The sequence below is a fragment of the Bombus huntii genome, chromosome 10, assembly GCF_024542735.1.
Source record: "Bombus huntii isolate Logan2020A chromosome 10, iyBomHunt1.1, whole genome shotgun sequence".
NCBI classification, from domain to species: domain Eukaryota; kingdom Metazoa; phylum Arthropoda; class Insecta; order Hymenoptera; family Apidae; genus Bombus; species Bombus huntii.
In genome coordinates, this window is record NC_066247.1 from 12487244 (window position 1) to 12513445 (window position 26202).

The 26202-nt window shown below is 28.8% G+C and overlaps 5 protein-coding genes across 16 annotated transcripts; 2 read left to right on the plus strand and 3 right to left on the minus strand.

Moving 5' to 3' along the window:
• Window positions 1-238: 238 nt before the first annotated feature.
• LOC126870279 (nucleolar complex protein 3 homolog) lies at window positions 239-4184 on the minus strand. Of its 3 annotated transcripts, XM_050627836.1 has the most exons (11): window positions 4046-4184; window positions 3551-3652; window positions 3108-3373; window positions 2781-3036; window positions 2423-2708; window positions 2017-2351; window positions 1572-1942; window positions 1338-1502; window positions 902-1259; window positions 685-782; window positions 239-521 (listed from the first exon to the last, which is right to left on the minus strand). In XM_050627836.1, the coding sequence occupies exons 2-11, from the start codon at window positions 3554-3556 to the stop codon at window positions 314-316; spliced, it is 2349 nt and encodes a 782-aa protein (XP_050483793.1). In that variant the 5' UTR covers window positions 3557-3652; window positions 4046-4184; the 3' UTR covers window positions 239-313. The 3 variants fall into 3 exon arrangements, with proteins under 3 accessions (XP_050483793.1, XP_050483792.1, XP_050483794.1); XM_050627835.1 differs by lacking the exon at window positions 4046-4184 and having other exon boundaries at window positions 3551-3717; XM_050627837.1 differs by lacking the exons at window positions 3551-3652; window positions 4046-4184 and having other exon boundaries at window positions 2781-3031; window positions 3108-3246.
• LOC126870278 (glycerol-3-phosphate acyltransferase 1, mitochondrial) lies at window positions 4146-17987 on the plus strand. Of its 9 annotated transcripts, none has more exons than XM_050627833.1 (13): window positions 4146-4263; window positions 12709-12827; window positions 12933-13111; window positions 14183-14332; window positions 14421-14815; window positions 14891-15314; window positions 15393-15561; window positions 15632-15816; window positions 15886-16072; window positions 16144-16367; window positions 16458-16568; window positions 16640-16832; window positions 16930-17987. In XM_050627833.1, exons 2-13 carry the CDS (start codon window positions 12719-12721, stop codon window positions 17139-17141), a joined length of 2538 nt encoding a protein of 845 aa, XP_050483790.1. In that variant the 5' UTR covers window positions 4146-4263; window positions 12709-12718; the 3' UTR covers window positions 17142-17987. The 9 variants fall into 9 exon arrangements, with proteins under 9 accessions (XP_050483790.1, XP_050483791.1, XP_050483788.1 ...); XM_050627834.1 differs by lacking the exon at window positions 4146-4263 and adding an exon at window positions 5092-5260; XM_050627831.1 differs by lacking the exon at window positions 4146-4263 and adding an exon at window positions 5149-5173.
• LOC126870282 (tektin-3-like) lies at window positions 17862-20208 on the minus strand. The gene is made up of 9 exons (XM_050627844.1): window positions 20068-20208; window positions 19852-20006; window positions 19511-19762; window positions 19201-19433; window positions 19012-19121; window positions 18806-18954; window positions 18528-18750; window positions 18313-18467; window positions 17862-18229 (listed from the first exon to the last, which is right to left on the minus strand). Exons 1-9 carry the CDS (start codon window positions 20113-20115, stop codon window positions 18019-18021), a joined length of 1536 nt encoding a protein of 511 aa, XP_050483801.1. The 5' UTR covers window positions 20116-20208; the 3' UTR covers window positions 17862-18018.
• Window positions 20209-20220: 12 nt separating this feature from the next.
• LOC126870285 (V-type proton ATPase subunit S1-like) lies at window positions 20221-22532 on the plus strand. Its single transcript, XM_050627855.1, has 3 exons — window positions 20221-20655; window positions 20743-21099; window positions 21187-22532. Exons 1-3 carry the CDS (start codon window positions 20389-20391, stop codon window positions 21757-21759), a joined length of 1197 nt encoding a protein of 398 aa, XP_050483812.1. The 5' UTR covers window positions 20221-20388; the 3' UTR covers window positions 21760-22532.
• On the minus strand, window positions 22467-25387 carry LOC126870280 (heparanase-like). Of its 2 annotated transcripts, none has more exons than XM_050627839.1 (7): window positions 25115-25387; window positions 24667-24844; window positions 24094-24407; window positions 23741-23984; window positions 23281-23640; window positions 22772-23210; window positions 22467-22709 (listed from the first exon to the last, which is right to left on the minus strand). In XM_050627839.1, exons 2-7 carry the CDS (start codon window positions 24731-24733, stop codon window positions 22547-22549), a joined length of 1587 nt encoding a protein of 528 aa, XP_050483796.1. In that variant the 5' UTR covers window positions 24734-24844; window positions 25115-25387; the 3' UTR covers window positions 22467-22546. The 2 variants fall into 2 exon arrangements, with proteins under 2 accessions (XP_050483796.1, XP_050483795.1); XM_050627838.1 differs by having other exon boundaries at window positions 25156-25386.
• Between the last annotated feature and the right edge of the window lie 815 nt (window positions 25388-26202).

A 26202-nucleotide genomic window follows, 5' to 3' on the forward strand; every position in this document is an offset into this window, starting at 1 on the left:
CTGTACTAAAAAACAATCTTTTTGGCATTGTAAATGCAAAACAAATGATAAATATTGTAGATACAGATATCCATTTTCTGGTTAAAAATCGTAATTACCCTAACATTTCGTTTTCTAATCATCTCATTTGAGAATAATAGCTGTTTAATAGTTAAGATACTTGGCGTTGCAAATCTAATATGTTATTTAAAATAACAAAATGGTTATAAGAAATAATTGTTACTATTTAGAAAATACGTACAGTGTTTAATGTTTTATATTAAATTTCGTTTTATTCTTACAATCCATTCTATAGTTCGTGCGACATACAGTATTAACTATTACAAGCTTTATAAAAATCTATGTATCCATCTGCAAATAATTCAGTATTATATATAGTATTAATATATTCTTTGAACTCACTATTTATAAGATGATGAGTTGTTGTTATTCTCTTAGTATTTGTATTTTTTGGAACTGGTACTGCTGGTTTAAATACGACACCGGTAGGATCAAATTCAGTATAAAGTTCTTCTGGAGAACTGGAACAAATAAAGAAATATATTCTAGCATAGCTCATTTATTGCTTGCGAGCAATGAAAAAATGTGCATTGCAAGATATTCTACAATGAAGCTCATCGGATAGCAGTAAATCACCAATATAGAAGTATGATTGTATTAAATATTACAAAAATTGAAACCTACAGCTTAGCAATTTCTGGAGATAAACTGCCTTCACCTATTGGTGGTACATTCCAAGCTACGTTTTTTGCCATCTTTTGTACAGTACTGTGATAATGTCGCTAGTAACGAAAGATAAAAGTATGTTTAATAATAATTATGTATATTAAGATCACTTAATATGTATATTAATATGTATATTAATATGTATATTAAGATAACTTAATATGTGAATATGTACCTGTAAAGCTGTAAGTTCCCATAATGCTGAACAGTGTGCATTGCAATACTCAGGTTCCTCTAGCTCTGCTTGATAGAAACCATCTCCAGTCGTACTATCAGTATCCAACAAAATATCTAGCATTTTTCCAAGTTGCATACTTTGCTTTATAATACCGAGAATGCCAAGTACTGAATTATGTTGCAATTGCAAGGCTAGAATAGCTATTCTTTTGATAAATGCTACAAAACGCCTTTGTGTAATTCTTTTTCTTCGATGAATTAGAGCTTGAACTAAAATCTTTATAAGAACTTCCATTTCTATATGAGTTTTACCGCAATGAATATTTAGTAAATTTTTGTATAAATGTGCATAAAACCTGTATAAATATAACATGTGATTATAAATTTAATTTTAGTTTTTTTATTTACGATATTTATTCTTTTTCAATACAAACCTGTAAGGATCAAGATTCAATGCTGAACCTTGTCCTGATAATATTGTAAATACACACTGAATACAATGTAATTGATCTTTCAAATTTAAATTACCCTCTTCCATTAGTTTATCTATGGCAGTTACTAAATCTTGATAAAAATCTAAGTTTATGCATTGTGCAAATCTGTAATTGGATGTTATCAGATATCATATAATTTTATATATAATTAAATTTAATAAAAATCTGTCATACTTTGCTAATCCTTCCAAGCAAATAGATAAAATCTTACTATTTGGAGCTTGTTTTAAAATTCTAAAATAAATTGTAAATACTACACTTGTTATTTCAGTGAGCAATTTTTGTTTAGTTTGCTTATTCTCTTCTGCTTTAGTTTCAAGTAATTCTTTCTCTACTTCTTCAAGCTTCTTATTTTTCTTCCTTTCACGCTTACTTAAGGCAAGAATTCTTTGTTTATGAGACATAAGCTTTCTTTGTTTAGTCTCTTCTTCTTTTTCTTTATCTAAATTTATATCTTTTATACGAAGTGATAAAAGTACTGATAGAACCTCAGAATGAACGGAATGAGCTTTTAATTTTATGTATTGATTTAATTTGCGTACTATCTGAAATATTTATTAATAAACATTATATTCCTAGAATACAGGTTAAATGAAATACAATCACTTAAATCTCTTACTTTTAAAGATAATTCAGCACGTTTGTCTTCCTTGAATACTTGGGAAATGCATTTTAAGACTTCCTGCCTTATAAGTTCATGTTTATTATCTAACAATGGTATAAGAAAATTTGCTATATTAATAGAATAGTTAAAGTAGGGATGAGTTGTTAGAAGATCACACATGCATGTTAATGCAACTTTTCCTAGTTCAATTTCTTGTTCTTTTATTTGTCGTGTATCTCCCTTTTTTCTTCTTAATATATTAGTCATTTTTTCTAACTTTTGTAAATAATGCTTATAATACCTTAATAATGTAGCTTCATAATTTTGTAATGCAAGTGTTTCTTTCTTTACTAAAAAGGAAGTAAAAAGCCTATAATTTCTACAATAATCATGATATTTACATATTATTATAGGTACATACATCTTACACCTTCTTGTTGAATTTGAAGAATTTGATAAGATGGCAACAAATCTTTGAAAATTTCTAACAAAGAAATAATTGCCAATTTTCTCACGGTAATATATACTTCTGGATTGGTTTCTTCCATTAATTCTAATAGTATTTTAAAATTATCACATTTAGTTTCTGGTGTTTCCAGAAGACTGCTAGATAATAGTCCAATTTTTAAACGTTTAGATCTTAATACTTCTTCACGAAATGCTAAAAGTTCTATCATAGACACAGGTTTCTTATCTTTATCTTCATTCTAAAAAATCAATTAATACATGAAAAAAAGGTTTTTTACGATAGTGTTTCATAAATTTCAATGAAATCTTACATGAAAATTGAATTTTATTTCCATGTTACTTTTCTCTATATTATGTTCTTCATGAGACATGTTTTCATTATCTTCTGCATGAGTTTCTTGAATTATCCTTTTCTCTATAATTCCATTTTGAGTTTTTATAGGAAGTAACATACGAACCTTTTTCGTACCCTCTATCCCAACTATTTTTGACATACTATTTTCATATCTATCCTCTAATGTTCTTTTCTTTTCCTCCTTATTATTTTTTATTTTATCATCACCTGTTCTAGAAAGTATAAATATCATTTAAATTATTTTGAATTAAAATATATTCATTACCTATTACAATATTCATACTCATTTAGATGTATTTGTTTCAACAAATTATATGATTTGTTAGAAATGGCTTCTCCTAAAAAGTTTAAATCATCTTCTTCGACCATGTCCATGAGGTCTTCACCCTGATCACTTTCTTCTTCTTCCACAGTTTCTGCATGTGGAATTACTTTTTTTTTAATATGTTCATTCCTTGGTTTATGCCTCTTTGTTTTAAGTTTTCCTTGCCGTGTAAGTTTGGTTCTTTTTTGATTACTTCTTTTAACTGCACTGATCTTTAGTTTTTTCTATTTGATTAAGAATTTAAAAAATACATATATTGATAATTAAAAGTAATAGAAGAATTACATAATTAAAGAAATATTTTTTATTGTATTTAAAACAGATGATACTATATGACATATACATGTTCATAATTTAACAATTTTATTAGTTCCAGATTAATTAAAACTATATTTACTTACCACCATTTCGCCGTAGTTTTGATTACTTTAGGCTACTTCAAATGAAAGTATTTGTCAAACTAATTAAACAATTATTGTTTCCTTACAACCAAAAAATCATTCCTGTAAGATATTCTAAGATAACCTCTTAAGTTACACGTGTTGTATTATACACATTACACACGCACACGCACCATATTCCTTTTAACACAATTGCATGTATATATATATATTTATATTTCTAATGCAAAACGATATATATATATATATATATATATATATATATATATATATATTATTAGAAATAATAATCTTTTCTATATGATAGATATTAAATTAATTTTAAATAAATGACTTTGTCTTTATGTAACTTTTACGATCTATTTTATTACGATACATTTACGATCTTCAACATCAAATATACATGTGATTACAAAGCATGTCAGGAACATGGAGCGTTCATAATTCAAATATTTTATTAAAGAAATTTTAATACAAATTAATAATGCAAATTACGTTTTTATTATAGTAGTGAACCTTTAAATATCTAACATTATATTTTTATATACAATGATTTTATCACATACGTATAGTTAAAAAAATAGGTTAATATGTATACAAATGTGTCATAGCGTAATGGCGTGCGATATCGTGCATATTGTACTTTAGTATATTAAGTAATTACTGTAATATTCTGTGTTAATATAAAAACTTTCTTTATATATCGATACCGGGTAAGTTATGATTGTTATAGTTATCAATTAAACTCAACGTATTTAACAAATTAAGCTTATGTTTTGTAAATTCTATTAAGGTCGTTGTAAAGATTAGGTGAAGTAGACTACCGAATGAACTCTGAATTTTTTAATAATTTATTGTAATTATTATTATAATCGTAAAATAAAGTTAACAATTTTTCGCTCCATCTATAAATCATATATGGTTATACCAGGTTATACATTCATATATGTATGTATGTTAGCCTTCATACAACTTTATACATATATAAAAAAAGATTTACAACAAGTAATATTTAGCAATATATTACATAATTATTATTATATATTAAATTACATAATTATATATAAACACATACATGTAAGCGCGCGTGCGCACATGTACGCATACTTAACAATATGTTATTAAATAGTTAAAAATACCTTAACTATAACCATAATACACAATAAAAGAAAAAAAAGAACACGAAAAAGCACAAAAACAATACATAGGAAAGGAGACAATGCTTATAATTAAATGTTGATAAAAACTGTCATTCCTTTCATGTGCTATTTCCATCTTGTGAAAGTAGCGCGCATTACAAAAAAGAAAGTGTGTAACAATAAGTCACGCATGAAATCATTCTTTCGTAAGGACTTGAACTACCAATGAAACTCCCTGAATATACAGACAGAGAATCTTAATGCACTCTTACAAATTGATGTACAATAAAATCCAACACTAAACGTTAATGGCTTTCAATAGGATTAATTTATGAGTTGCATGGAACTAACCGGGCCTCAGGTCACACCGATTTTGCAGCTCAAGATGCTGTTTGTCATATAGTGCATCGTGTAAACGTACCGAATACATATAAAACAATATCAGATGTCTTTTTTTTATAAATTACATCAGCATTTAAAACATGTAATTGTTAAATTTCCAAAATTTTTCACCGAATTAATATGTGATTATAATAAATCAGTGTGCATGGAGTCATCCCAAGTGATTATGGTATATGTTTTATTTACGTAATAAAGAAAGCTCGAGTGACGGGTTTGTAAACGACATTTTAATAATGTCGTAATTTGAATAGTAAAATTACCGCGAAGATGCTATTGGCTGCTGTAGAGTAACGCCACAGATGCCCTGGCTATCGTATACTATGTCTGCAATTTTATGAAGGATTATAATAGGCGTTATGTAATATTTTCAAACTTTAATCTTATCATTTCTAAATTAACATTAATCAACAACCATGTTTTATGGCAAAAAGAAAATCGGTACTGTCAAACTGATTATTCTGTGTTTGTTCTGTATATGTATGTAATTATGTTTTGACCTTTGCAGTAACTATGTTGATAATCCAGTGATTAAACTGGAAGTGGATATGTATTTTCATTGTTTTCTTTGTAATATTTTTCTGTACATGAACATTTATCTGATTTCATAAGAGATAATTAATACGATCTTCGTCATTACGTTTTTTCACAACAAGTGGAATTATACTCCTCTTCGTAAAATTCGAATTGTTTCGATTAAAATTGACGAAGTCAACGTTATTGGAATTAAGGTATCTCTTCCTACACGCATTAACGAGTTAATTTTCCACTTTTAACTCGAATCTTAATTACAAAAAGAAAAAATATACACGAAGATGTCGAGGTTGATTACATCTCATAAAATACGACATATGTCCTTATAAGTGTCTGTTTGTTCATTTGCGGTGGCTCAGAAAAGTATTTGGATATTTGTCATAGGAAATTTTTACGTATATTTTATGTATTATATAAAATATTTTCAAATCTCAGATCATCATGATTATACCAAAGTAAAAGTAAAACTGAAATAGAAATTACAAGATATTTGTTATGAACAAGTATGTATTTAGCAAAAAATTAATATACATATGTACGTAATGGCATGAATAGTCGATCTAAGCGCATAATTAGTGTCGAAGATGTTCCATATCTCTAAATATTGAAGCTTATTGACGTAGTGGATAGTCAGTTGTACAGAATATCTTGTAGCTTTTGTGTACATTTTCAACGTTGTTTCAAATTTGCTAATATAATCACGATAGTATGTCTCGCTACGGCGTTAATGAAATTTTAAAATGTTTCGTATGGCATGTATAACATATTCATAAAAGTTTTCTGTATGTATCTAAATATTTTCGCAGCTCATTGTATTATTCTTTGCCGTTCTCATAAATTCGTGGAAACAGATATTATAGATTGTAATCGATGTTAAAATTTCATTGCGTGATGTTCGTTTCAGGTATTATCATTTCTCTTTCGCTCACCGGTCAGTTTAATTATCCTAATATAGTTCTGGAACATCAGGAATCTTAAGCAGGCAGTTATAAGCTACTGTTACTTCAGTAGATCGCGATCGCAAGCGAAAAATTCGAAAGAAAACTATTAAATTATTATTTTAGTACAATATAGAATTTGCATTTTCAAGTACGAAAGAAAAAAGAAAAAAGAAAAGAAAATCAAATGAATGATTGCCATGTTGCCTTCAAACACGTATACCGTTTGAAGTCGTTTGCAAAAAAGGTAAACGCTCCGGATAATCCAGAAGTTTATGCAATACTGGATGTTTAAATTTGGTCTTAAAAACATATTCCTGTTGTTATAACACACTGAACATCCCGACGTACTACATCATTAACTAAGCGAGTCATTGAACCGTCGTCAGCGTCGTATATTGCCCGTGGTTACTTAACGTGTTGCAGTAGAAAATCGGCGTTTGCCGCGGCAAGAGTGCAGCTTTTCCATATACATCGCTTTTTATTATAATAAGCTTTGACAAAAATTCTAATCGACAAATTGTGACAAAGCGCAACAAGCACAAACGGCGCCAAAATAATAATCATCGAATTAATCGAATTTATGGATCTCGATGAAGTGATCTGTGAATTTTCTCTCACGGTAATTGACGTGTTGGATCAAAGTTTGCACGACATTAACATTCGTGATCAAGCGAAGTAGATAAATGGTGATTAAAAGCATGAAAACGAGCAGTTGATCATTTACGCTTTTAGGAACAATCTAAACGAGAATTCTAGCATTGTTTTGAAGTCTTCGTTCGGTGAGAAAAAGAGCCACGCGGTCTCCCTTCACACGGAAAATGGGTGGTCTTATTGAAATTTTCCTTTTCTTCGGAGTCCTCTTCTATTTCTTCAACTTTGGGTAACGTATATTTTCTTCGTTACTGACATGCACGCTACGGAACTGTTTCATCCTGCAAATTATTTTCTTCCGTGTTTGTTCTTGCAAACCTATGTTATGTTATCCATACGTATGTAAGTTTAACGATATAAAAAAAATAGATCTATCGACTAAATAAAATCGACTAAATCTAATAAATATAATAATCCACTAAATCTAATTAATTTTATCGTTAATCTTGAAACTTTGATTGACATCTTAGTAGAAATATTTTTAGAATTATTTTATCATAGAATGATCATTGAATAAATTGTAGAATTCGGCATATTAACAATAATATAGTGAACCATGATGGATGTGCAAAGTTGTTTAAAATTTCATTACGAAGAAAGAGTAACAAAAGTAAATTATCGTTACAGTAGTACGCGTTGTATAATTCAATCAATCATGTGCTTGTATTTCTCAGTAATATAATTAAAAAGATAAGATTTTAATGTCTATTGAAAATCATAAAGAGTATTTAAGTGTTTTATATATTTTTGTATATTACTTACATCCATTTCTTCACTTTCAAATTTTCTATAAATGCATAAAAATGTATAATCTAATAACGACATGTAATATATGTAATCTAATTACTTAATCAAATTTTCGCGATCATATTAAAACAGTATGGATAATGTAAAAGTCGTACAATTCCGCAATACGTATTTTTGTGAAGATACTCTGAGTTATTTTTTAGATGTTTAGTGTGATTTATCTCCCATCTTTTCCTCCTAATATTTTTAATTTAAAAGCACAGTTGCGAAATACGTATATATGCTGTTTATTTGAAATTTCATTAGTAAATTACACGAGGCAAATTAAAAAGTACAGAAAAGATAAAACGCGTAATCATTTGTGCGTAGTTCGTGATGAATTAATGATTTATTAATCAGTATGTTTCCGAATCTTCTGTCTTATCATCATGGACTTTGACAATTATAGTAAAAAGAAATTGAAATAACCTAACCGAATTATTATTACTGGATCTTCTTATATACATCTATCGATATAATATTTACAATATAATGCGAAACTCGCTGACCAATGTGCGACATTACCGGGGAAAAGTGGCCAAAACTGTGCCATTGTTGAATTACTATTCGATAATATAGTCCATTATCAACATAGAATTAATTATTTATTCTGAAAACCTATGCACTATTCTTGTAATAGTGCTCGTAATATTCAAAATAAATTGCTTATATTAAACGTGAAACATAACGTTCAATATTTATTTATATAACTGACATATGATACGTTCATGTGTGGCTATAGGTGCAGTTTAGATCATATGGCAAGTATCTCTTTTCTCGAGTGGTATAGATTTGATTGTTTCGTAAGCTTATAATACTCAACCTTCTGGACAATAAGTTCTGCGTTGCGTTGCACGTTATGATTTATTTAGCTTTGTTACTTTAGATTTGTTTTATTCAAGACCATTTTTATACAGAGTGGACTAGCTAAATGGACTTGAATATCTGCTGTATGAAAAATCTTCTCAGGACAAGGTTATATTATCTCAGGCGATACATATAACTGTGAAAATTGCAAATACAGTCAGTGTAAAAAGTGTTTGTACAATAATTAATTTAAACGAAAATATTATAGATCGTTTACTAACAAAATTTAAACAAATAAGAAATATGTTCTTATAAATTCACAAAATAATTTTCATAAAAAAAAAGATGGGATATCTATATCCTTTGGGAAAATATTAACAAATACCTAGAGGATGCGATGAAATAATGGATATCTAAAAATATATGTGTAATAAGTATTCATACAGTCACGGTTTAATAGGAAAAACTATGGAGTACCTAATGGAGCTTTCTTTCGATTTTATTATGGTTTGAAACCGTTGTGGAATCGAATTTATCAAATTGATGAGTTGTCTACTTCAAAAATTTTTCCATTCTTCTAAGAGTTCCCTTTCAATAATTTCTTGATGAAATACGACGATTCCTATTCTTTTCTGTCAGGTGGTCCCATACATTTTCTATAATATTTGTATTTGGAGACTGTGAAGCTACTTTTAACAGTTTCCGAACATTATATAAGATCCACGCTCGCGTATTAGTAACATTATGCTTTGAATCATTATCTTACATCATGATGAAATTGTTGTTCAGAGCCATTTTTTCTGCGCTTTAATGCAGATTATTTTTTAAAACATCTACGATGTATATTTTATCCTATGAAGCGATAACTGTACGGATACTTATTGCGCTTACAGAGTCAGACCGAATAACATGTAAAAACGAGCACAATGTGTGTTTCACACATGTGTGTGTATTCCGGACTGGACAAGACTAAATAATCGACAGCAGCTCGTTCCACGTGTGAAAATAACTCGAAAATGTAGAATAAAATGTATCAATTTGCGTATGATAAATTTCCAAATCATTTTTTCTCGGAAACAAAGCTTCTTATGAAAGAATTTTACATATTATTCGGTCGGATTGTATAGTTTTGCCATTTGTTAGATATTTATTCATACTTTCAGAACAGAAACGAGTATCGCAATTTTTTTCCTTTTCTGAAAATTATTCTAGAGACTTGTAAGAACAGGAATACAGGGCGTTCCGTTTAAGTAAGAACAGTGGAATATCTCATAAGGGATTGGTTATTAAAAAAATGTTTTGACAAAAGTTGCTTGATTCGAAAGATGACATCTTCTGGTTGAAATTATTTCTTACAGATTAGAGTAGTGCAGGGATTTTAAGGTCAACGTTATTTTGTTAAATGGAATCATATATTTTGTAATACATTAGCCATACATCTTGGAATTCTCTATAAAAAAGGTATTAATCTATTTATGTCGAAAAACTATTAGTCTGCAGATATTTTGGTTTTAATTTGTCGTATGAAGAATGTTGTCTTTGTCTTTCATACGTTAAAACGTAAAGATAAGAGTATTTCTTCGCATCTTTCCTTGCCTTTCGCACTACATTACAGACATGTTAGAATTAAAGTATCTGCTAGACTAATAAATTATCGATGTAATTAGGTTAATACTTTTGTATAAGGAATGCTGAGGTGGATGGATGATGTATTAGAAAATATATGATATACTGCAATCTTGCTCGATTGTTGCTATCTATGTATGTAGTATCAACATGATGACTATTCAGCACATTATTGGATATGTATAAGGACAGTGATTATACAGAAGATTGTGAGACCGTTGGCTGTTTGACCTCTTTTCGTTAAATTTTTATCTATAGAATAAACTAAAATATACAGCGTATCATAGCAAACCAACAACGCCGGAGAATATCAAGCAGAGAATTGTAGCTGCATGTACATCCATAAAATCGCAGGAAATAGAAAATGTGCATGAAGAATTGATTAAAACAAAAAACAGAGCAACGAATACCGTTGGTTAAAATGAACCTGCATCCGTTAGCCGAGGTTCAAAGATTCCAACTATGTATTGTAAGGGCCATCATTTTGAGCATCTACAGCCTTAGGAATTGTCAATGAATTGTATGAGAAACGTATCTTCTGCTATCGTATCTATTTTAAATAACAGCCAATGCTTATCTTTGGATAACAATATGTCAATATTGGTGCCCGGGTGTCCTGTGGATCTTTAATTATTCTCAGAAACAAATATTTTAAGATTAAGTGATCTGAATAATATGATTGTTAAAGTCGTTGAATTTGTTTTTTTCACGTTCTACAAGGATATGGAAGACGAATATAAATAAAAATACTAATGGGTCTGAAATCTCGTATAACAAATAATAACCATGAAAAATATTACCCTTACACATGTGTCTTGAGATAAAATGACCATGAAAAATATTACCCTTACACATGTGTTTTGAGATGAAATGAAATTTCGTCTTGAGAAAATTTTTCCTATTGCAACAAATAAGCCAAATATGTAGGTGATACAATTTAGATGGCTTATCCTTTATATGTAATTATGAAGAGGGTCTTTGAATTTTTTCCGATTGAATGTAAGTTCTTGATGATGAAATGGTAAGATCGTAAATTATCATATCAAGAGGCGATAACCGATGTGACATCAGCATTGTGATGCTGTTCCCTTATCCGCGTCAAAATTTCTTAATCCATTAAAAACCGCTCAATAGTTTATCATAATGTTATAAATAGTTTCGTTTCTTTAAATTTCATAAAATTGTAGAATCCAAATGAAAGGAAATATTAAGCGAATCCTTGGAATTCCTTTTTTTAGTTACGATTTTAATAAACATAATTCGACAATGTAAAAAGAAAATTGCAAGTAAAATTTTGCGCCAACCTAACGTTGGTTCGTAATTGATTAAGTCACATATTTCTAAATATATAAATTTATAATTTGTAACTGAACTGGTTTTATCATCAGTTTGTTTCACTTCCAGTTACTGTACAAATTAAAGCTTAAAACATTTTTTTTAAAGAATGTATGTTCATATACATATGGATGTATTTTTTTATTTCTTGTAAACGTATTTAAAGAAATAAAACCATTATACCAAAAATTATGAATGAATAATACATTAATAAGCTGAATGGTGATTATAATAAGCTGAAAGATGAATAAACGGCTGTAATTTCTTAACTTCACTTAGCTGCTTTGGTCGTCGTTTTTGTTTTGTTATTTTTTACGTATTATTGAGAAACTTTATTTGTTAGTATTAATTATTGTTAATCTAATTATTACTGACGTTTGTAATTATCTGTTTTGTGATAAGCTGAGAAATTCTTTTATTATCAATATATTTTTATTTATCTATCTCTGAATCATGTATGAATGTACTGAACTTAACTTTATTGAACTTAAGGCGACACGTTTGTAAAAAAGGAAATCTCATCCGTTAGTTGCAATTTCACTCGACTGCATCGACCCGTTAAAAGCGTCGGAGATGGAGCGTAAATAGTGAATGATTGCATTAGAAACCAACAACCCTGAAATTATGTTCGTGATTACCAACATTATGAATTACATTTCTATTATGATTTCATTCAGTAATATTTACACAAGTTTACATTGAATTATTTTGATTGAAACCATAATGTTGACTGATGTTTGATCAATCTCTTTTCCAAAGCTTCGAGCTATGTTCTACGTTATACTATTTTCCATAGAATTTACTTGTTTTAATATAGATTCTACAAAAAATTATACTGCGACCTTTAATTACCATGCAGTAAAATGTAATAAATTCTATGGAAGAAAATTTCTTTGCACTTCATAAAGATAATATTTTTAAATAGTATCTGTACTAACAGGGCTTCCAGTATGATCGATATAGTTTCAACACGTTTGCAAGAAGTGTATGCAAAATGGAATCGCAGAACGGAAATAAAGCGAAACCCAGAATTGAATACAGTTCGATTTTCGATAAAGGGTAAGACTTTCATTCAATGCATAAAGGATGTAAAATACATGAATTTTTATCAAAGGTAGAAAACTGATTAAGAAAGAATTTTAATCGAATATTCACATGGTTTAGAACTTCGGCGAACTGGTCAACAAATGCATAAAAAAAAGTTACAAGATAAGGAACAAGCAAGAAAAGTTCGGGAAAGTTCTTTATTTCAAATCAAAGAGACTGAACCATTAATCCCTACTGTCACAGAAAGCTCTTTATTTCTACACTATTGCTGCAACAGTTGCACTCCATCATCTAGAGTAGGTTCTGCATATATTACATATTCTTTAACGTTGATGTAAATGAAAAATAAAATGATTTTGTTGTTCGTTCTTTAACAAAGATATTCGACGTACCGCTTATATCTAGTGTATCTTTAATGTGCTATAACTTTGTCATAAGATGGTCGCGTAACCATCTTTTTATTTAGTATAGATTTTAGATCATTATCTAGAACCATTTGTAGTAAGTATTTTTCAGTGGTGATAATAGCTTGATTTATATATAGTGTTGTTCAGAAAATTCGTAATATTTTTGATAATCAATATATTTCACCCTGAATTTGATAGTACTAAAAGAAGAGTATTATCTGTGGCTACAAAAAATATCTATATCTTTATGTGATCTTGAATAAAATCTTCTAGTAGTATATTTTAAATATTAAATATTGTGCAAACAGACGTGAAACTATAAAACTAATTACTTACATAACTAATGTAGTTATATAACAAGTTTATTGATATTGATATATTATCCACCATGCAAAAGTTTCGATGCGTAATTTAGTTATTGCATATTGTTGCACATACCACATGATTTTTGCATACCGTTTAATATAAATATGAAAATATTGCACGTAGCGGTACTGGTTTCTCTCTTTCTCTTTATCTTTACTGGTTTCTGGTTTCTCTTTAATATAATTAGATAAAAGAAGTCATATAAAGTGAATTGCGATATTATACGATACATTTATCGAATAATGGTTGTTATTAATGAAGGCCACATATGTATCTCTGATGATAAAAATTGATCTTCCTCACAGTTAAATTAATCATTTTATTATTTTGATATCTATGTACTAAACATCAACGAAGTTCAAATGTAATCGCTAATATATAAATGATTATCACTGTTAAATAAATTTCACAAATGCGTAATAATTAAAAACAATGTTTATTAAATTATTAATTAAGCAACTATTATTGTGGTGGCAACATGAATATTGAAGAAATGTAATATATAAAATGCATACAATTAAAGCATATCCGTAAATAATTAGAGTATAAGCTTTTACTAAATATATTTTTTTCATTTAATTTTATTTCTTACAGAATTCATTAGTAAATATTGCTAGTAAGCAATATGCGCCTTTTGGTACAAATGTCCTATTAATGGAGTCACATCAATCGCTATTCCATAGAATATTACCTCGTGCGATACGCGTTTGTTCTTTTAAAGAACACGATTATTCAAGGGAATCAGTAAGATATAAATCTTAAAATAATTACATTTATTGAAGTAAAAATTTAATTCTTTGTCGATTTTGTACATAACTTTTCTCTTTTATAGATCCTAGAAAGTGATAATTTAAAAGAAGCAACAAAGTTGGTTGCTTCTGAAATAATTAAGGATGAGGGTTGTAGTGAAACAGTTGCCCTGGAAAAAGCAAAAGAGAGAGCCAAGACCATACTAGCACAAATGGAAAGCAAACCAAACAATCTTTTCATTAGAATTACATCATGGATTACTTATGTACTGTTACCATGTTTTATGCAGTCTGTTATAATATTACCATCTCAAATAGAAATGTTAAAAAAAGCAAATGAGACTGGTCTTCCTGTGATATTACTTCCTTTACATCGTAGTCATATGGATTATTCTATAATTACCTTCCTTCATGTAATGTATGGTATTAAATGTCCATTAATTGCAGCTGGGGATAATCTAAAAATGCCATTTTTTGGGTATGTTATAAATATATATAGAGTATCTTATTACAATACCATGTTATTATTATCGAAATTTTATGTGTCAAACAGGAAGCTTTTGCAAGGTTTGGGCGCATTCTTTATAAAACGTCGAATTGATCCTGTCATAGGCCGCAAAGATATTCTTTATCGTGCCATTCTTCAAACATACATACTGCAAAAATTAAAAGAGGGTCATATTATAGAATTCTTTTTAGAAGGTACACGTACAAGAACTGGTAAACCATGCATGCCAAAAGGTGGCATTTTGAGTGTCATTCTTGATGCATACATGGAGGGAATTATTGAAGATGCAATGATAGTACCTGTTGTACCAAATTATGAACGTCTTATTGATGGAAATTTTGTTCAAGAGCATCTAGGTCAACCAAAGAAGAAAGAAACATTTATATCTACAATGAAAGCCATGTTTTCTACTTTATTAACAAATTATGGAATTATGAAAATTGATATTTGTCAACCCTTTTCACTCAAGGTAAGTTATTTAAATTCTTTTTAATGTCATGGATGACATTTATCACTAAATTTCATAATTTTATTGCTTTCTGAAAAGGAAATGTTAAAGTCTTTCCAAAATCAATCAAAATTGAATGGAGTAAAAATATCTCCTGCTGAAAAACCTTTAAGGTCGACAGTATCTAGCTCATCGCTGTATGGTACAGATGTAGTTGCAGAAGAATACCGTCAACTAGTTGACAGTCTTGCACGGCACGTTGTATATAGTAAGGACAAAACACCTCTAAAAGCATTAATTTGTTTCTTTGTTCAATGTTAATGTACAATATTTTTTAGATTGTAGTAATGCAATGCCAATAATGTCGACTAACGTTGTTGCGTTCATCCTTCTATATATATTTCGAGATGGTTGTACCTTGGATGAATTAGTTGAAGCATTTGATTTCATAAGACACCAGTTAGAAAGTCGTACTAAAAACATTGCATTTTGTGGAGAAAATATTGATATCATAAAACATGCTGTTAGTAAGATAATTATGTTATAAATATTTTATTATGATAAAAGAATATATGTTGACTCATTCTTTTAGTTAGACATCTTAGGTCCAGATTTAGTAAAACTAAAAAATCACGAAATTATAGAAACAGCTGATAGTCAGTTAACTCAATCAAATTTCGTTACCGTAATCCGTCCTATGTCGTTTCTACCAAATGTAATCGAACTATCTTATTATAGTAATACAGTGGTAACATGTTTTGCTATGGATAGCATAGTGGGTAAGAGAACATATTGTTTCGTAAATTATATTAATTTATTCAATTTAATAATTTGTTTACTACATTTGCAGTAACAGCTTTGTATGCTGAATTACAGTCACAAATCAATGATCCTATAGGTTTTGATCAAAACAATATTATAGTGTCTCAAGATCTTTTGGTAGAAAAATCACTTAAACTTTGTGATATTTTTAAATACGAATTTATTTTCTGCAAGCCATGTGAGGAATTAGAACGCGTCATTATAGACACTGTGGTAAATCTCTCACATAAAGAGATTATTATTTTACAAGAGGTAGTGTATACTTAACATAAAGTTATTCTAATAGGTTTATTATTATTAATCATTATTACTAATAGGTTACTCATATAAATTATTTGATAGGAATCTTATTTAGAAGAGGAACTATGGAGTAAAAGATTCGCAAAAAATTTTGATGATAGTTCAGATGAAGAATATCATAATAAGAATAGATCTAAAAGTATTCGGTACAAAGTAAGTTATTCTTTAATTTAGACATATTTTCTAATAACAGAATTGTGATCTAATTTAATCGTTTCTTCTAGTTAAACTTACTATCGGAATATGCAAAACGTGTGGAATATCTTCACATAATGTTACAACCTTTAGTAGATGTTTATACTTTTACCATTTTGTCTCTTAAAGATTTAGTAGGTCAATCGCTAAGCGAGAAAGATTTAATTCAAAAAATTTTAAATGACATAAAGACAAATATAGATCATGACATAATAAAATACAGTAAGTAATGGCAAATAACTATATTTTTATAATATATAAATATATGTACATATATTGCATTATAAAGTAATGTATCATTAATTTTATTTTGATATAGGTGAATGTTTATCTATTGATTCAATAAAGAATGCCCTAAAATTATTTGAAAAATGGAATATCTTAGAATGTTATCCACAAGAGAATGTTAAAATTTTCTACCTGAAAGATCAATATGATACAGACTCAGCTGTAATGAAAATCTATGATAAAATAGCAGCTTTCAGATGGACTAAAAATATAAATGAAAAAAAAAAAGATGATTTTGAATGAATTTCTATAATGTACTACTTTTTTACATCAACGAATAACTTGATATGAAAAACTTTGTAAATAGTGGTTTACAAATAAGAAGTATCACCTAACACGTTTGTTACTATAGTGCATTAGAACAAAACATCCATCACTGGTCAATAATTGCGATTTTTTTCATCCAAGCATGCTAAATATGATATATCTATTAGGTTGTCCAAAAAGTTTCTTTCGTTTCATAAGGTGATAATAGATGAGTAACAATTTCTGTTTTATATTATTTTATTGAATTAGGTATGATCCATTTCGTTCTATTTCTATTATGTTTGTGAATAATTCAATAAACTAATATAAAACAGAAAACATTGTGCGTCTATTATTTCTTTATAAAACGAAAGAAACTTTTCGGACAACCTAATATTTATCTCACACATTAAGATTATATCTAAATTAACACATACATATATGATACTGACAGCAAACGTGTTAATCTCTTTATACATTAAAATATGTAGATTAAATATTTATTGCTCTGCATGAATAGTTCTAAAATTCATAGCAGAAATACAGAAAGTTTAGATTTGGGTCATTAACTGTATGTAAGAATACAATAGCAGAATGGCTAATGTGATATTACAATATATTAAACATATTAGATTTATTTCGTTAATAAAGTAATCTTACGTACTATTAAATTCAGTGCTAATAACTTTTTTGTTATTGTTAAAAACAGAGACATACTTAAAAGAGTAAAAAGCTATTTTTATTACACTTTTACAAAACAGTCGAACGATAAAATAAGTTTTTTATGTATGATATTATAAAAAAGAATAAACAGAACAAATAAATGACATCGTTTTTGATATATTTACAGTTAGAAACGTGTTGCATATATGATTCAAAACTTTATAACTGATGCAATCGGATAACTTCTTCGCATGCCCATACACTTTTCCCTATCAATAAATAATGAATCAACTTTGGATTTTAAATCACTTTCTAAATTAGACCTAGTGCGTAAAAGTTGTTGATGTTGTGCTTCAAATCTTTGTAATTTTAAATTCATATCATGTATCATTGTATTTATTGTTTCTACTTCCTCAATCATCCTACGTAAGTGAAAATTTGTTTGAAAATTTAAAGATGTTTACGATTACTATCATTAAATTTTACATAAATTTCTTGACTATACCTAAGTTGAGCATGATCTTTACATAATTCTGCAGCTGGTCGATGTATTCTGCTTTCTAATCGAGTGTGTGCGACTTTAAGAGCAGAACTTTTATCTGTGATGGCTTTTTGCATTAATTGTAGATTTTTTTCAATTGCAAAAATTTCTTGTTGGATCTGTAGTTACATACATCAATTATACAACAAAAGTTTAAAGATCAAGATATTTTTAATTACTTTATGCAAATGTATTTGTAATTTTTCTTTTGCTTCAAGCATTTCTGCAGCTCTCCTGGCTAATGCATTATTTGTATTTCCCCATGCTTCCCACATCTCATGACCAACTGCATCTATCGCGACTTCTATATCGCTTCGTAATTGATTAGATTTCTCCCGTTCTTTTTGTGATTTTTTTACTACATTATTGGAAGCTTCAGCCCATGATTCGGCTTCTGTAACACTTAAGATATACGACATAAATTACGATCGTAAATCACAGTTTAATATGAACTTACCTTGGATCATATTTTTCAATACCACCGTAATATTTTAATCCACGACTGAAATTATTCATTTGGTGACAAGTAACATCAATTCCAAGTGCAGTTTCTTTATTTTTTATATCAATTTCTAACTGATTTTGTACTGCTCTACTGTTTGTAAGCTGAGTATAAAGCAAGAGATTGCAATAATTAGTATGAAATTATGATTTTGTACTTACCTGATTAACACATTTGTCCGTAAAGTGTTCTAACTTATTTTGACAATTTCTGACTACCTCAACCTCTTTTAAAAGAACGTGCTCAGCTTGGTCATGTACCAAATCAGAACCTGTATTTTAAAGGACATAAGGATATATTTTATGAACATTGGTGAGATTTATTAATTTATGGAGATAAATATTATAAACCTGTCCTAGCTTCACGATAATATAAACATTCCTGCGCTATGTGCAGTTGACCCTCTAAACTTTGTATCGTTGTTTGTAAGTTTCGACGGCACTCTTGCATTCTTGTATTTTCTATTATTAATCTTTCCAGTTCTGAAGCCACTTCATTCCTCCAAAAAGTAGTATCCGTAATTCTTTCTCCCAATTTACGACCGCTTTCAGTTTGGCCGTTCTGTACTTTCTCATCGGCCTCTCTAAAATTAGATTAATTATTATTTGTAATGTATTGTAACAAAAATATATATATAACAAAATATCATAATCACTTTACCGCATCATTCGAACAGTATCCGCTCTTAAATTTTCAGAGAAATTTCTGTTGCTATCAGATTCATTATAAAGTTTTAGCTGATTCTCCACCCATTCGTATGGACCATATCTTGTAAAAAGTGCAGCTCGTGCGGCGTGTGCAGGATTTCTATCGAAACCAGTTACCAGATTAGGAAATCGTAACGGTTCCGTAGTCATTCCTTTTGGCATATAACAGGTATTAGCAAGTAAATTTGTCATAGGTTGTGCAGGTCTGAAATAATCACAAAAGGATAAATAATTTTTTAAGATAAACTAACAATAAGATACAAGCGATTGAATGGATTTTAATAAGAATGTTACAGCGGAGATGTTTCTACGATTTCATATCCTAAAGTAGGACGCCATGGATGTGGTTTTGGAGTTTTATGAAATTCTCCAACTCTAACCGGAATCGGTGGACCAATAATTTGTTCCATACATGGTAGAACACCCACCGTAGTCCATGGTTGAAGTTGCTAATATTAAAATAGTAAATTAGTAGCATAATTTGTTATTTAAATTCACATGAGTACAAACCGAGTACATAACAGTTTCTTGTTGTCCCTCAATTTTGGTACTCTCCATTGTTCAAATTTATATTAAAAGGAACTAATACTGACAAAAATGTTATCTCTACGAAATAATTTTTCACATTTCACTTAGCTTGATGAATAACTTCTTAAAATGAAATGGCTTAATTTGGAATGAAGGTTTATTTGAAAACCGGAAACAAAGTTATCACGTGACGTCTGTCATATGATTCTAGCCTAGTCAGGTGCTCTGTTACCTTACATTCTGCTCGATCGCAGTCGATCAGTACTTATCTGACTCGCCCAGTTGTGTTTGACTAAAACTATCATGACACAATTTTGTAATGTTTTCTGTTTCGTTTTTATCTTAAACGTTGCATTTCAAATTTTACCTTCACGCGCCGATAATGCAGTACCTGTATTGCTATGGGGTGAGTCAGTTAATTCTGATTTAACAAATGCAGTGAACCCCTTTTTAAAGACTACCAGCGAGGAATTTGGTCTTTACCTGCGTAAAAAATTAGAAAATTCACCTCCAGTTCTTCTTTATATAAAAGATAATCTGTGTATTGAAGATTTAGTGAAATACAAACAGGTTATTGTAATATACTTTATAATGTTATATAGTTGAACTCATTTACTTGTTGACTTGAATATTAATATAATTTGTACAATCTCTTAGCATCTTCAGGAAGTTATTAGTGGTGATTCTTTACGTTATTTTCCTGCTGTTGAGAAAGCAGTGAATACTGTTGAAGACTTACCTTTGTACAACCAAACTTATAATGATTATGTGGATTCTGTATCTGATGGACAATTGCTGATTGTGCTAATTAGTAATTTGGATGTTATCCCAGATACATACAAGACGATAAAGGATTCTAGCCCTAATTTGATAGCTATGCTCACAGGGAAAGCCTGTAGTTATAGACGTTCTGAACGAGTAAAAAGGGACATTGATGCAGACAATACTACTACATCTTTTGTCATTTCAGGAGCAAGAGTGTTATTATATGCTAATCGACCATTATCATTGCAGGTAATTTTAATTATTAGTATTTTACCTAATGATCTTTATGACCATAATTAATCCATCTTTGTGAATAATAATTCTTTTATTTGATAGCCTGAAAAAGACAAAGCTATAATAAATCTTCCACTTAAGCCTACAATTACTGAAGAATCGGATCCAAAAACATCTGCATATAATTTAACTATGACATTTACAGGATCTGGTGCTATCATCAAAAATGAACTTGTTTTTATATTTAAAGTTAGAACTGCAGGATATTATACACTCAAAACAATTAATTACTCACATTATATTAATGCAAATTCTACTGGTAATCCACAAATTTTAACAACAGATACAGATATTGTTTTTCCATTTAATTTCTCTTATCATTGTTCACAAATTATTACATTCAAAAATGGCGATACAGCCTTAAATATAACAGGTTTACAAGTGCAACTTGATCCACAACCAGACAAAAAGACTAATGGCACAAAAATATTTGCATTTAATGATGCATATGACTGTGTCGGTTTTACTACAATTCCAATTTGGACAGGAATATTTGTTACCGCTATATTAGCTTTAATTATGATTTGGGCTCTTACTATGATTATAGATATTCGTACAATGGATAGATTTGATGACCCCAAAGGAAAAACAATTACTATTTCAGCTCAGGAATAATATAATAATATTAAATAATTAAAGATATTGTGTACATACATACCATAGTATCTCGTAATCTAATCAATTGTCAAATAAATTTTCAATGTCATGTTGGTAATTTGTACATGTAGAATGTATGTGCATTAAAATTTATTAATGCTGTTAATGCTATCAATTTTTCATTTAACAATTATAACATTGATGCAATAACATTTTGCTATTAGATAATAGTGAATTTAATCATTCCATTTATCTAATATTATACTACTTTCAGTATTTATATATTTTTTGTGTATTATAGTATTTCTTTCTGTAGTATTTGCAATATATAATTTCTAAGAAAATTTTGTTTTATAATTATCAAAGGACACAATACCATGTATTAGTGAATAAATAAGTAACTACTTTAAATATGTATCTTTCAACAATAGAACAGTGTTGTGATATATTGATAGTTGATTGAAACATGCATAAGGTTTATAAAAAAATCTTATATATCATGCTTTGTATTATAATAATATTATGCATTAATCGTAATAAGATGCATATATTGAATAATATAGTTGTTTGCATATATATAATACGCACACGCGAGCTCACACAAATCCATAAATGCGTATATATAAGATATAGTAATATCTTATAAAAAATTATTTAATTGTTTAATTCTTTTATTAATTTTTCTTTATTCTAGTTAGTGATGATTGTAAAAATGTTTTATGAGATTCTATAATATAAATTTTTAATGTATAGAACACGTATACATAATATATGATATAATTTAATTGAAATTGTTGCATATTATCTATGTATAACATGCTGGAACCTTTGCATTATGTATTATAATAAATATCATGGAATAGGGTGGTAAAGTAATTTGTTCTGTAGATTCTAATACTATAGGTCGGAATGGTGGTAAATTTCCATTAGATTCCAATTTCAATAATTCTCCATTTATTTTTATAGTCCTAAAAAAATTTGAAATAAGATGTTACATAATCTATTTTCATGTAAAATAATTATTACATACCTTGATTGTAGTTTGTCAGAAGTAAGTGCATATAAATAAACTTTAGCATTTCTGTGAAATACAGGAATTCCTTGAATAGTAATACGAATAGGGAAGTTAGCTAGATTAATTCCATATATTGTAATTGCTGGAACTCTGCCAGTCCATGCTTTTTTTGGAGTGCAATGTGCATACAATCGTAAATACTCAAGAGGTATTGGTGATAACTTTAAAACTTTTTCTGAAACAAATTTCTTATACACTACACTAACCCACCAGTCAGGATTTGGTATAAGATCAGATCCAATCATAGCATAGTTTCCACCAAATAATGATTGCCTAGTAACAACATTTACTCCTGTACTGGCACTGTATCCCAATTTGTCGAGCCATAAAAATCCAGCTACAAATCTATCTGATAGGTTTGGTGCACCTCCACCATAAGCTGTACTTGTTTCTGCTACAAAAAGATTCTTTTCCATCACTTAAATTTGAAATTTTATTTCAAAGAATCTAATATGATTACATACATAACCACATAGGAATAAGTCCTCCTGATGATATAATTGCTTTTTGCATGGATTTAATTTGCTTTGGCAAATAATTAAAAGTTGAAATATTTATAAAATCAGTTAGTTGAGCTTCTCTTCCATTAAGGTAATATTGATGCCAAGTAACATAGTTTACACTATTTTTATCATTTTCTAAAAATGTTTTCGCATATTGCTCTCCCATATGAACTGTATCTTCTACATGATTTACTTCTGGTCCCACAAGAAGACTTTTATTATATCCCATTTCATCTAATAATTCCCTCAAGTGACAATAATCATGTGCAAGTTGAGTTGCATTAACATTTCTATTAAATACATGATGAAAAGAATTTGGTTCTGAAATTTTATTATTATTACGTATCAAATCTATTTAAAAGATAAGCAGATTGAATAATAAAATATGATATTAAAAAAAAATAGTAAATAAAACATTCACCATTTCCTAATTGCCAGTCTAGAGTCATGCCCTTATTTTTGGCAAATGAGATTATATTTTTAGCATTAACATCATTCCAAGAGTCATTAACATTTCTAATTAATACATTTAAATCGAATATCATTCGCAATTTTGATTCTGTCGCAAAATTGTATAAATTCTCAAAATCTGTCTCATTAATAGTAAAATTACTTATATCTTGGCCGTCTACCGGATTAATTACTTTTTCGGAAACTATTTTTGTCTATACAATATAATTCATATAAATTATTATCTAAGTGTTTTTAAATAAATATGTATATATATATATTATATATATGATAATTTCATAAATGATAAAATAATATACCAACTTGATTAAAATATAGACAATCTGCAGACGTACCGCCTACCCGAACATAGGCTGGCCCAAGAAGTCGAGCTAAATTTATAAATTTGCTATCCTTTATTGGAAGACTTTTCATATCACGAAGTAATGATGTATCAAGACCGAATGACAAAAATTTGTCTGACACTGTGTGTAAAAGTGATTGTCTCGAATATAAGTGAAGGATGTGATTATCAATATCCTGGTTTATCATATTATTGAAATTCCATGCTAATAATATTAAAACTAACATACAAAAACTCAGAAGGGTTAAACTAAAAACGGGATGTATTGTTGATTCTGAAATTTAAAGAAGAATATGAACGTGTAGATATTATAATTGTATAAGTAATCCATTGGGCGTATTTGAAGTTCAAATTTTAAATATACCATGCGTAATAGAACATGCAATATGGCGATAATATTGTATATATACTATATATATGTATGTGTATTTTAACAATATTAATTGCGTATAGAAATAATTTATGCAAGGAGTATTTATTAATACGAATATTTATTAAAAATAAATTCTATTAATTTCAATGAAAGAACTTACGGAGTCGAAGTTTGCTAAACTTCCTATACTCATTTTTTTCTTGCTCGTTGGTTATAAAGTAGCTCATAATTTGTTCAGGTTCTTAATTATCTATATATGTATTCCAAAATAATTTTATACATAGAATTCTTATTAGTTTGTGATAGGAAGCAAACAGATTTATCAGAATTATGATATGCTGTAATTTAAACAATATAAACGATGATAAACAATTTACTAGTGAAACATTTTATCTATTAAAAATGAGTGATGTTTCTGCATTTATTTTCGATTGGAAGTTTTACATTTTGTATAAATAATTTTATCGTTATTTAAAAAAGGAGCTCCTCTTTTACGTGCATATTTTTTCTTTCTATTATTGTAGCTGTGTAGTTCTATACTGAATTGGCTTGTAAATTGTTCCTGCTTGAGAACTATGATAATTATGTTAAAATTACAAAGAACCTACGATTCTTGTGTTTCTTGTATAATATTTATATTAATAAGTACCTCCAGATGAAATTTGTTCAGATAGCGAATCTAAACTAGAACTTGATGATTGAAAAAGTAAAGACCGGCTTCTGTGTATCGCAACACGATTACGATAAGACAAACTACGCCTACGTTTCTGTTTTTCGTTTAACTGCTGCTTTGATTCTGAACTACTTAATTCATCTTCGGCCCAAAACGGTCGATCAGTGTCATCGGATATTGGTGGTGTTGTTGATGCCGGTGACTTAAAAATAAAGATATTTCTCTTTAAATAAAGGCATATTTTTGATAATAGTAACTTACAATATCTTGAGAAATTCTAAATGTAAAATATTGTTTGTCATTAACATTTAATTGATTTAATACCCCAACAGATATTGTGGTACAAGATGATTGATTTTCATAACCTTCATCCTCGGAATTTTGTATCGTTTTACGAGTATCACCGCTAGCATAATAGCCCATTATGAATTTTGTTTAAATTTTGATAAGTTATACAATTATAAAATTTAAATTTTCTACATATGTTTGATTACACTGATAATTTTTTGTACTTTGTGTTTAAAATTTTAATGTTTAGAAGAGCCATTGAAAATAAATAGCAGGCTTTTTTTTATTATGGTAGAACAAGTTGCATTATAAGCTATAATTTGGAATATTTATTTAATACATTTTTTGGTTTTTTAATATTAAGAGAAAGTTATGCTTTATAAAATGTCTTTATTATATCTTCCTTAAAATAAAAATGTTACATTTTCTTTAAAATAATATATATGTCGGAGATAGGTTGGCATTTTGGGGCATTTGATGAACCTTTACTTACTTTACCGTCGCGGATGTAGCCAATATTTATCAGTATGAATGTGGACACTACAAGAGGCTATGAGTAATGGTAATAGCATGGTCGAGATGATGGTGACAACGAATTCAGGTTCGATACAAATCCACGATCCATGGGAGGACAAGTATCAACGTACTACTCGATTCGGATCACTCAATCGGCAATTCGTCCAACGACTCTAACACTCTAACTCTAACTCTCGTAATCCAAAAGAGGCTGCCCTT